This window comes from Apis mellifera, linkage group LG6 (genome assembly GCF_003254395.2).
Source record: "Apis mellifera strain DH4 linkage group LG6, Amel_HAv3.1, whole genome shotgun sequence".
NCBI classification, from domain to species: Eukaryota; Metazoa; Arthropoda; class Insecta; order Hymenoptera; family Apidae; genus Apis; species Apis mellifera.
The window spans coordinates 9753969-9766491 of NC_037643.1; the positions used below are offsets into that span (position 1 = coordinate 9753969).

General features: G+C 32.1%; 3 protein-coding genes across 6 annotated transcripts in view; 2 read left to right on the forward strand and 1 right to left on the reverse strand.

Moving 5' to 3' along the window:
• The window catches only part of LOC725218 (growth arrest-specific protein 2), a 33294-nt gene extending 26646 nt beyond the window's left edge, over window positions 1-6648 (forward strand). For all 3 annotated transcript variants that reach the window (XM_001121094.5, XM_006565331.3, XM_026441517.1), the window contains exons 5-8: window positions 1958-2204; window positions 2692-2956; window positions 4142-4267; window positions 4443-6648. In XM_001121094.5, the coding sequence (XP_001121094.1) occupies window positions 1958-2204; window positions 2692-2956; window positions 4142-4267; window positions 4443-4646 (842 nt within the window). In that variant the 3' untranslated portion in view covers window positions 4647-6648. The remainder of the gene's footprint in view (window positions 1-1957; window positions 2205-2691; window positions 2957-4141; window positions 4268-4442) is intronic.
• On the reverse strand, window positions 4340-9796 carry LOC408882 (septin-2). Of its 2 annotated transcripts, XM_006565334.3 has the most exons (9): window positions 9725-9796; window positions 9336-9453; window positions 8917-9253; window positions 8714-8825; window positions 8446-8638; window positions 8243-8370; window positions 7987-8160; window positions 7745-7898; window positions 4340-4647 (listed from the first exon to the last, which is right to left on the reverse strand). In XM_006565334.3, exons 1-9 carry the CDS (start codon window positions 9752-9754, stop codon window positions 4643-4645), a joined length of 1251 nt encoding a protein of 416 aa, XP_006565397.1. In that variant the 5' UTR covers window positions 9755-9796; the 3' UTR covers window positions 4340-4642. The 2 variants fall into 2 exon arrangements, with proteins under 2 accessions (XP_006565397.1, XP_006565395.2); XM_006565332.3 differs by lacking the exon at window positions 4340-4647 and having other exon boundaries at window positions 7186-7898; window positions 9725-9746.
• Window positions 9797-10300: 504 nt separating this feature from the next.
• LOC724172 (neurobeachin) overlaps window positions 10301-12523 on the forward strand; it is a 436186-nt gene continuing 433963 nt past the window's right edge. Inside the window, exon 1 of the mRNA XM_026441525.1 lies at window positions 10301-10661. Coding sequence (XP_026297310.1) covers window positions 10503-10661 — 159 coding nt within the window. The 5' untranslated portion in view covers window positions 10301-10502. The remainder of the gene's footprint in view (window positions 10662-12523) is intronic.

Below are 12523 nucleotides of genomic sequence, written 5' to 3' on the forward strand. Positions count from 1 at the left end.
CGACGGAAGTTTTTTCTTTTTAATGATAATTATATTTATTTCAATCATTCAACGCAATATTTAATGCTGATAATGTTAAGCAGGATTTTAAATGATATTACGTATGTTAATGTGTATTTTGTACGAAGAAACGCACATGGCGTGTCAAGAGTTAATTTAATACAGATTCTATTAATAACACACGTTTCTCACATGTGGCGGGCTGAGAATCGTAGAAGTGTAAGTGTCACATCATACATATTTTATATTATGAAAATTTCATTATATTTTTTGATACACGAAGATTATAATATTTAAATGAATGATAAACGTGTTAATTCGATTCATTATTCTTTTTTAAAAATAGATATTTCAATATTAATATGAAAAAGATTTTTATTTACTCTTAATTTTTTAACTCGTATAAATATATCGATTCAATTTGAAATATTCACATTTGAAATGTCGCTGATTGCTTAAATTCAGTCTAGACACAGATCCTAAAACGCAGCTCGATACAGTTGGACAAATGTAATGGGGGGAGCTTCTCTTTTTCGTCTTTGTTCCGTTTTGTGGAACACGTCGTGTTTGAAATTCTTCTCCATTAGAACATGAAACCGTGAATCTAGATTTTCGTGTCAGAGCCTCGTCGTCGAGCTGGAAACGTAAAATCATCAGAAACGTACGTTTTATCGTAGAACAAAGCTTCTTTTTTTTTTTTGACACTTTACAAATCCGTGGATCATCAAAAGCAAATGGCTCGAGGGAGTAATTGAAATGGATTTGAAAAGAATGAATTTGTTTAAATTTCCATTAAAGAGTTCTCGTATTTGAAGTATCGTTATTATTATTTTTTAAAATTTCGATTTGCTTTTCGATTAAGAAAGAAAATATTCTCTTCGATTATTCGAATGTTCATCCCAGTTTCCCTGGAATAGACGCAGTTGAAATTTTATTATGGACGAATATAAAGACCATTTCGTTTGGTTAAAGCGTTCTACTCGAATGAATAAATGAGATGTACCACGAAATGTAGGCTGAATTGATCAATTACAATTGGAGTTGAAGAAGGTCGAGGGTGTCACCGCTTATGTTCTGTAAATAGAGTCTACATTTTTTTCTCCCCTCTAGGGTAGACGAGACGATCGTAAATTCTCACTCGTTTCTAGCCTGACTTGCGATTTTATTTCCTACGAATAGCGTATTAAATAATATTCTGTGAAATATAGCGTAACAAAAGTACACGTTACATTGATCATCGAACAAGATAGAATTCTAAATAACAAATTTAAAATAGAAATTTTTTTTTCAACCTGTACGTTTCACCTGACTTTGAATGCGAATTGTAACGATTTTTATGCTCCGATAATCTCTCTCTCTCGTTTCTTATAAATAAATATGTAACCGGTTACTGTATAAACCGTTTTTTGATACATTCTAAATCAGTGTATCGTAAATAAATATCTAATTTGATAATAAACTCGCATTGCAAGTTTTAAATGCATTTTAATGCTTTCTTAATTAATGATTTTTTAAGCAAACGATTTCTATTCTTTAATTCAAAATCAAAAAATGTACAAATTACCATCACATTTATTATCAATTTAACAATATCATCTATAAATTTCTTATTTAAGGTCTTCTTTTTTTGAGGATTTAATTAATTCTTCATCTTCTTCGAGTTCTTCGCATATGTTTCAGCGCTTATCGTATTAACTTGCGAAACACTCGAGGGATACGATAAGCTGAGAGGGATGCTCTTTAAGAGTAATGGCTCTGATAAGTAATAAGTATCGAGTAACGCTCTCATATTGCTATAAATTTAGAGCGAAAGAGTTGTTAAAAGTGATTACTTTCCACGTTAAAAAATTCCCATCGAAAATAAAATTTTTATTTATCTGCGAAAATAACATTAAAAATACGATGTCACGGATAACGTTATGCATCATATTCATCTTAATCATCTTTAATTTTAAAGTTCTACACGGTCAGCCGAGGAACGTTGTGCTGTGCCTGCTGGAAGTGGCCCGGCTTGCGTCCAGGTATTCCGTGGAACCGCCAGGACTCGTGCAGCTCGAGAGGGAAATCGCCGCCGAACAAGAGCGAGATCTTCACTGTCTGTCTGATAGCGGTATATCCCGCAGCAGTCTGGTTTCTTGGCAGTTTCAATCACCGTCACCGACCGCAACGCCCAGACCTCCTTCAGAGAAGATCAAACACAGCAGGTACGCGCGTTTTGATTTCCATTTCCTATTTCCATTTATATCCTCTGCTCTTGACAAGGTTGTTACCGCGCAATCGATACTTGATTACATATTTGTCTCTGAAGATTGCACAATTAGTGACAATATATATGATTCGACGAGTGTTTGTTGTCCAATGAAAAAATGAATCCACACGAGTCGAGATTTAAGATATAAATATATAAGATATAAATATAGGAAAAAGCAAGATTTTTTTAAATCGAATAAAACAAAATCGTGATCTATATATCTATAATAATAATGATAATCTTAAAAAGAGACGCGAATACGAGGCAAATGTGTGCGAGAAAAAATCTGGTGACAAAAGAGTTTCTCGAGTGTTCTTCTCTCGAGATTGATATCTCGATTCGTTCAGTGTCTGTAGTGGTTGAAATTTAGGTAACGAGACAAAAGAATCCTCTTCGAGATTGCTCTCCAACCCAATTTCGGGATATGGATATTTTTGCAGTTCAGCATCCGAAGTCGCGTTGACGGCGACAGGATGGCTGGATCCGAGCAACGGTGTGACGCACGAGCCAGAAATGAGAAGGTCGATGAGCGATAATGGGCCGCCAAAAGGTAGCGACGGGGAGCCGAGCGACACGACCGAGGATGACTGGTCACGTGGAAGCGCGGAGGATCCGGACGAGCTTCCATCGCCGACTAGTTCACCTTTGCCCTCGCCGGCCGAGCCACCGGAGCACACGGGTCCAATAACGGAACTCGATCGCAAGGTACGTTGATCGAAGCATTTTTTTTTTCCTTCGTGAGATAAGAATCGTAACAAGAAAATTGTAGAACTGTAAAGCTTGGAAAATGAATGTGTCGCTATGCTTATTTTATTCGTTCGCGAATCAAGAAATCTCGATTTCTTTTTTTTTTTAAAAGTGAACTCCTTCATTCTCGTAAGTATAATTACACCGATACGTATCTAGAATCGTAAATTTTATGAATTAAAATTTCAACAACACTTTATATCAATGGTATAGCGTAACAGCATACGAATATCTTTTTTTTTTAACGGGGGTTTTAAATTATTAATGACGAATTTCAATTAAATTTTCCGTTTATCGTCTTCTGCTTCTATTATTGATTCGACTATTCATGCATCAATTACTTTCTATTAATTCTTATATTGAAAACTATAAATAAAACAGCAATTTACTCGGGTACACGTGATCCAATTTCAATAATCTCGTGACAGGTTTAAAAATAGTTTTCACTATTGGAAAGTCATTCGAATGCCAGAAATTAAATCAATAGAAAAAAAAATCAAAATAAATTCAGTTGAAATCTATTGCATTTCTCTTTTTTTACTTATAATATATATAAGAAATTCACTTCAAAATATTGCATTCGTCATTAACTTTGCTCAAGAATCATTCATTCAAAAATTAATGTCACAAGTGCAAAACCTTCTATCATCCAATTTGCCATTTTTTCCTTACCTGTATTTTAATTAACGCATAATACCAAACATTTTATCTCAAGTGTTAAAATTAGCGGTCTACACCGTTCGAAAAAAATTAATCCGCATTTCTTACGTAAGGAAATACAGGTAACATTGTAACATTGACCACGAGCGTGCAATTTACTGCACACGAGCAAGTTGCATCGTGTCACGTTCACCATGAATGCCGGCCACGAAGAGAGGGAGAGAAACAATGGAGGCGAACGATCGCCTTTAAGCTTTTTCACGTATGCGTTTGCACGCTCGTGGATCCTCGCGTGTCGGATTCCTACATGCAACGGAGCGGATGCTCGGAGAGGAGTCTTTGCATCGACACGTCGAGCTGATTTATCTCACGGTGACGGACGATCACTCTTCGTCTGTCGTAGAACGTAAAAAAAAATATGTCGCCTCGATTCCAGTGGCCAACTTTTACATCGTGATATGGCATATGCTCGCCCGTTTTTAGGTGAGAAGAGCTACAGAGGCCGTGCAGAGACTTTGCCAGTGCCCCTCCGAGAGATGTTCCAAATTGAAGGTGCGAAAGGTTGGCGAAGGACGGTATCATATCGCTGGGCGAAATGTCTTTATCAGGGTACGTACGATATTTAAATAGTTATAAATAAAGTTTAAAAAATTACGAACGAAAAAAGAAATACTATATTTCCGCTCGAAACCGGAAGAAACTTCTTGTATTTTTTAAGTAGTTGGAATTGAAAGCTAGCGTTTTTTAATTGTATGTAATATAAAGATATCCGACTTGTTCGCAGCTTTTGAAGGGGAGACACATGATGGTCAGAGTAGGCGGAGGCTGGGACACCTTGGAACATTTCTTGGCGAGGCACGACCCTTGTCAGGTGAGGACTCTCAACGCGAGCACGCCGCCTTCTCCTCACGGCAACAAGCACACCAACTTTCTTCCCATTCGCGCCAAGTATCGCAGTCCTCCGCCGGAATCCGTCTCGGCCCGCTAGCCTAAAAGCACAGTGCCTGTTACAAATCCACGCTACTTCACGTTCATATTGCTGTTGGTTCGTTTCGTACAAGTAGAGAAACAACACGTTCGACAACAGGGTCAACTCTCGTTCCGCGTTTCTGAAACATAAGAGGTTGCAAGGATACCGAGCTGATAGATTGAAAACAGTATGCATGCTTGAATTCTTTATGGAATAAAGAAAGAAAGAAAGAAAGAAAGGTCAGTCAGCATTTTTGGAAAAAATGGTATATTCTTCCTTCTTTCCAACCACTGTCTATAGTGTGTTGACGATATCGAGGGTTTCTTTTAGAGGATATTATATTAAAATTTTTTGAAAAACTATCAGCCAATGTATCTATGTACTACTCTCATGATTTATATACATACACTACAGATTTGTGTACACACATTATTATCTGTCACATATGTATAAATTATACAGAGGATGGCACTATTTTTTCTTACATTCAATACGCCTGGGAAGCACTAACATTTCACGTATGTTCTAACAAGCGTGTTAATATGTATATCTTTCTTTAATATCCAGGAATATAAGGATATTCCTTGATACCTTTGTTTTCATATATGTATAAATCTTGACGAATATGTATATTGTATAGATTTATTTACGTTCACTCGTTTTTTTTTTTTTTTATATACTCGTATATAAGGTTATATTTTGTGTTTATATTACAAGCTATGTACTATACATGTACGTATAAAAATACGACTTGCGTTTATTTATATTTCCTTATATATTCGCGTATAAGTTGTTTATTTAGGAATAACACAAAGACTTGCCTTTCGATTCGTAAACGCATTTTTTTAAGTGTTACGCATTCCACACGGATGATAGGCATATTAACGCTTGATTTGGAAATTATCTAACAGAAATAGATGGGAGGGCAATGCACCTGGTAGAGGTAGTCGTAATGACCGCAATGACCAAAGTTTGTAATGATATACATATATGTCGAAACGACCACGGGCAATAATAATAATTTATTGTAACGATGAACATGTCTGTCCAATTGCGACTCGAACAAACTTGCCTCAGTTTCGAAGTCGACCTATGCGTATATAATTAGAAGAAAGTGCAATTAAGGACTCAGGTAACGTTTTAAATCGATGTTTATCAGGCTAAATAGAATTACAGAAAATTGTGCTTTTCGATCGAACGACTCCGTCTTTTGTAAAAATGCAAACTTTAAGGGATAGATAATCGTTTAAGAGATGCTCGCGGGATTTCTGCTTTCTATTTTATGGACAAACGAGAAACAAGGTAAAAGGAATACGCGATAATAATTCACTTATTTGTACTTGGTCATTGCTTGCGGCCCATATATGGGTGAATCTCGTAGTGCACTTAAATATTTTTCGCAATAAACAATGTAAGGCACATAGATTGTAATAAATAAAAGAAAAAAAAAACAGGGTCGGAATTAAAATGGATATTAATCGCACGCTTAAAATATTTAAGTATTTATCGTTAGATTATTAATAAAATAATCAATTGTCAAGAAATTGACTCGAAATATCATTCATGCTTCATGCTCAAAGAATATCTTTGAGCTTTTTTTTCATTATTCAAAATAAAAATCTAACTTTTTACATTATTCTTATAATTACCGACCCTGATGATATAATTCTTACACTTTGGCACATAATCGATACATATTAAATCGGCTAACATGCAAAATGCTTTACGATAACTGCCATAATATATGTTTTGTACTTTTATAATAAATACTAGTAGGATAAGGAGTAACAAAGGATTGTATTGTATCGAAATTACAAGGCGATTGTGTATTTATTCGGTTCACAGAAATGCAAGGACACAGTGTGCAAAGGAATACCAAAGCAAAGAAATATACGACGAGCGATGTCGGCACGTTGAGGCTATTAACGTTGTCGTGCAGAGCTTTTTGTTTTGTTAGACCTTTTCCTTTCTCTCGTCTAAATTGATTTTGTACCATAGTGTTATTTTTTTTTTTTTTTTTTTAAATTATTATTCGACGCGTAGTCTGTAATCGTTCTCTAACATATCTGTTTCGTTCTTTACATATTTTATTTGCAAAGTATGTATTTATTTGTAAATTATAACAGGATCAATTGCAAATGTAACGATAAAAGCAAATTTATTTCATAGTGTCATTATTACTACGCGCGAATGAAACTATTCCGCCATACTATATTATTATTATATTATCAAAAATGCGTTATTTGATAAGTATATATATATATATATGCTACGATTAAGTTGTATGTACCTGTTTAATTCGACGCAGAATATTTTAAAATATTTTTCGTCAAACGAAATTTTATATTTGTGGATATAATATCACTCGTTTTGTTTATATTAGTTGCTATCGTGTAAATTCATTTATATAATGCTATAAGTTTCGCAAATTTTTGTTGTTGTTGAAAAGTGAAATGAAGTTTAATTAATGAATGAAATTATAAATATTTCATTGCACGATAGGTATCTTTGACACTATCTAAAATCGTATCTTGTTTATTTTTTTCATGATTCGTAATGTGATATGGTTATATCATATATTCCATTTTTTTTACTTAATGTTAGTAATCAAAAACATGCTTTTGTGAAAGTATAGCTCATAACCAGCTCGTATATTTCATATAACGTACATACATATGCCGCTAATAATGTTAGTTTTATTTAAGTATGATACTATTATGTTAATTGTTATATTTTGTTGAACAATAAAATATTTAATTATGAATCTTTTAGATATTTATATTTATAATTAATTAAAATGAAATGTATTTGTAAGTAACAAATATATCTTTATTATTTTTTTTTTTTAAGGTGCACATGTTAATACAAAAAATTAAATTTGGTAAAAATCACTTTTGTCATAATAATCAGTCTGATATCTAATCTATAAGTAAAGAAATGCGTAAAAATACAATAAAAAATTATAATTATGTTTGGGCATGTTTGAATAATTTAATTTCAATTTTAGTAATTGATTGTTACGCGTTTAAAATAATAATAGTCATATATATATAGAGAGATACAAAATGTCGTATTTATTTATATTAATGTCAGTTTTTATTTTTTTTTGCTTTTACCTAGTGTTAATGTGTGATGCTGAGGTTGTTGAGCGAATTGAGTTTTTCGCCTATTGAATTCTAAAATATCATCCTCGAGTTTCTTTCTACTTTCTTCCAGCTTTTTCTTTTCCTCTGTATGATCTTTTTTTAGTTTATCGAATTTATTATGAAGCTAAAAATATATAAATAAGATTATATTATAGATTATATTATAGATATATTAAAAAAAAAAAAAAAAGAAAAAAATTAAATAGTTTTACCTCTTTTTCCGCTTCTTTTAATTCAGCTTCTTTTTCTTTTACTCGGGCCACGAACATCTGTCGCATTTCATCTTCTTTTTGTTGAAGTTCTTGCAAATGTATGGATCTTTTTGCTTCGCAGGTTTGTTGAAAACTAACTGGTTTATTTTCACTATCAACATCACTAAAACCCATCTGTAAATCATAATTATAAATATTATAAATTACAATTGTATATTAAATCGCTTATAGAAATATTTAATATATGCAATGGAACCTGTTCTAATCGTTTTCTACGATATAATTCATAATGACGACAATGCGTTTTTTCTCTCATATCTTCCATATTTGTCCTTATCAACATTTCGCGCAACTTGACGAAATCACAATGGGATTCATTTTCCACTAAAAAAAAAAAAATGAATTTTATGAATAAATGAATCATATATTTTAATAATATTAAACAATTTTTAATTTTACCTTGTACTGTGCCCCATGGATATTGACGAGAACGCATCATTTTATTTCCGACTCGAACAAAATCTGTGCTACCAACTACTGCAAAAGGTACATGAGCATTCATACTAGTATTTACTTCTGCGACGCTTTCGTCGTCAGTAGGAAATTGATAAATATGAACACCATTATTTTGTAATTCAGATATAATTTTTGTCTAAAACAAATAATACAATATAAAATCTGTAATATATAAATATATTTATATATTACTATTCATTTCTGTATATACCTTAAACTTTTGTAATTCTGTTTTTGATATCGTATCAGCTTTAGCAATAATTGGTATAATATTAACTTTTGTGTCAAGTTTCTTCATACAGACTAGATCAATTGATTTTAAACTACAATTATATTAATAACAATTATATATTTAAGCATTAAAAAAAGTAATAAATTTTATAGAAGAAATATTTTATATCATTAATGTCTCACCCATGTCCAGTTGGACAAATGAAATACAAGCAAACATGAATACGACTATCGTGATAAGTTGCCAAAGATCGTTTTATCTTTAATTCTTCTTGTAAATATGCTTCAAATTGAGCATCTATGTAATCAACAACAGCTTTAAAACTATCTTCTTTGTTAATTTGATCTCCATATCCAACTGTATCAACAATAGTAAGTTTCAATCTAACATTGCTTTCTTGTAATTCATATGTATGGGCTTTGAGTTTTACAGCAGGAAGATTATGCGAACTTGGAGTAGATTCAAAACTTGTATTAAAGAGAGAATCCATAAGAGTAGACTTTCCAAGACCAGTTTCACCTATTATAAAAGAACAATTATAAATATTAATTATAAAAATTTTCATTATTCATATTAAATTATAATATAATATTTTACTTACCAATACAGAGAATATTAAAGACAAATCCATTCTGAACTGATTTATTCACCAATTGATCTGGAAGACTGTCAAATCCAACATGACCAGATAATTTTAAATTACGTATGGTAGATTCCATCTGAAAATACATGGTGAAAAGTATTAACGATAATAAGTTGACCGGAAATTAGCAGGAAATACAATCCATATACGGAATACTTCATTAAGAATACTGTTGTTATGACAGAGAACCAACGCCCTATAAACTATAAACATTAGATATATGTCATCAAAAGACTGGCTTTATGTTTATATATAAAAAAGATCATTTAAATATGATTCCTTTCCGTAGAAATAATAGCTAAATAAGATATAATACCGGTACAAAATTTAAAAAAAATGACACCTACCTTGGCACGCTCAACGTCTGCTGACGCCATTTTTACTACTAATGACGCGTGCGTTACTCAATCTATACTTCCCTGTAATAACGTAGATATATACATTATTATTCATCATAATTTACAGTGCTTAATCATAAGAGATAAAATCAAATCAAAGAAATATAAAGATTATTTTCTTATATATAAAAATAATTTTATAAATATGTAATACTTATATACAAATACGTAAATACTTTTAAAATTTTTCATATTAATCAGTATTTAACCAATATTACTTGAGATTATTCTCAACTAACCAACAATTTTACTGATAGACATTTAAATTAACCAATAATGTAGAAAAAATTGATATATATAATTGATAGTTAATTTGATATAAATAATTCATAATTATTTAGCGTTGAAATTTATATCCTGTTTTCGTGTGATATTATCAGTATCTTTCAATAAATAAACTTTTCTATAATATTTATTCATACAATTTCAAATTTGTATTAAGTAGTTTATAAATCCCGCCATCTCCCCACCATAGTGGCGCACGCCGCTCAGGTAGGAATTTACAAGCTCAGTTAGTGTTGGTACTGCGACCGCGTCGCTAGGGTGTTTCGCGTTGCCGTACTGGCAGACTCCTCATAACAGTGTCTACTTTCTAACATGGCAGATCAATTTGTGTTGTATTATCATGTGACGAGGAAAAGCTCTCGTTTATAAGACGGTTTCTGTGTAAACTATCGTAGATTTTCCTCGCGAGGAAAACGTGTTGTCAGCTTAAATAACCGTCGCGATGGCGGACATAAAAAGTCCACCGTTCAGTGACATTAAACGGCCCGAGGAGGTGGTGGCGATGGCGATGAACGACAGCCTGAAATTCGCCGTGCTGATCGGGCTGATCGAAGTGGGACAGGTGTCGAATCGGGAAGTTGTCAACACCGTGCTTCATCTGGTGAGTAACAATAAAATTTTATAAATCCATCCGGTATACCGGCTGTCTATTTCACGGTCATTCCCGCCGATTTCGCGACATCCGATGAAATCTGTCAATCCGACCTGTCAAACTGTACGCGACAATCAGTACGGTGCACGATTGTCGCATTCTGTAAAATATTTCATCGTTTAATAAAAATGGACAGTAATACGACGCGAGTCAATTAAGAGAGGAGACAAAGCGAATCAGTAACATTTCTTTTTCTTATGATTATATTCAATGTTAACCTGAAAACCTTGCTCAAATGTCATGCTACTTTTACAGTAAACAAGACCTTGCTTACATGTTTTTTTTTCCGTTCATTTCGACCATATGTTTCGTTATATTTTAAATTTGAATTCTATCGTCATTCAATTTTATCAATTCTTCTTATTCGAATAAATTCATCGATTAATACTTTCTTTATCTTTTTTTTTTTTCGGAATCTATCTGTTCGCTCTTCTTATCACAATCGAAATTTAATTTCAATTTTCATCGATTCACGCGTGTCGCGACTAATTCTATCATCAAGGGCTTATAAACTAGGGGAAAAAAACGTGTAACGCGACAATTGTAGATTCGTAGCGGCAGCAAGTTTATGGTTTGCGCTTTTATTACTTTCAATCACGCATTTCATAGTTGCTGTGCTAGCAAGTGGTGTTTATATGTCAGCTTGTCGCGTTCTCGATACCATTTTTATTTCTCGAGGGAATTCGGCTCGCGCGAAGTGTCCGTCGCGCGCCACGTAGAAAAACACGCTTATCACCGTGATCTTGTTGCGCACACTGTTCCCGCGTGGGTCACTCGTTAAAATTTCCGTCGATCGCGTGGCACACCGATCGAGCATTCGTTTGTTAATCAACTTTCGATTGTACGATTAAATATATGAAAAATATTCACATCAGAATATTCGATAGAAATTTTGGAGTGATGGTAAATAAATTTTAGAAAAAGAATTTCGATTCGTTCAGTGGTTGTTATTTCGATTATTCGAAATATTAAGAATTGAGCATAATCAAGGACAAATATCAATAGATTTATTGATATTAGATTATTGATATATAGATATTAGATAAATAAATATGGTATATTTATTTTATAATTATAATGTGTAAATTTGGAATCGAAATTATTTAAAAGAATTTAGATTATAAACATTAGAGTTTAATTTATAATGTATATATATATATATATATATATATATATATATATATATATATATATATATATATATATATATATATATATATATATATATAAATTGTTCTTTCGAAGAATATTATCAGATAAATTTCTAAAAGTTTCACAATCAATTTCGTAAAATTTCTGTAATCAAATCGTCGATGATACTATTTTAGATGAAGTATAATTTCTCAAGGACGTATGCTCTAATAAGTGTTTGTATAATCTTTAGGAATAGGACTTTCGAGATTTTGTTCAAACAGCCTAAAGCTAATCGAGCAAATATAGATAAGCATAAATCTTGGCAAAATTCTTCACATAGAAACTATAAATTATTGAACATTTGCAAATATTATGATTAACCTAATGAAATTACTCAAATTGTTTCTCAAAGTATCCATAGCTCAAAATTGTTTTGAGTCTAGACATAGATAGCAAAAAAAAAAAGAAATTTTTCTTTGCTAAAAATAATCTTTATTTTTAAACTTCATTGAATTTATAAGAGTAAAATTTTGAAGTATACTGATTGAATGTGTGTTTCTATTGAAACTCGATAAACTTTGTTCTACGATAGTCCTGGATTTGTTATTCATTAGTCAAATTATTCTTAAATGGAAAAATATAATTAGAAAGATAATTAGTAAAAAAGTCTTCCGGTG

Excerpts from the sequence above, each read along its gene's own strand:
- LOC408882 (XM_006565334.3), bottom strand. The coding sequence starts at position 9,754 with ATGGCGTCAGCAGACGTTGAGCGTGCCAAG. Across the intron at positions 9,454-9,724 it reads CAGACGTTGAGCGTGCCAAG|ATGGAATCTACCATACGTAA; the intron begins GTAGGTGTCATT and ends ATGTATTTTCAG. Across the intron at positions 8,371-8,445 it reads TCCATGGGGCACAGTACAAG|TGGAAAATGAATCCCATTGT; the intron begins GTAAAATTAAAA and ends TTTTTTTTTTAG.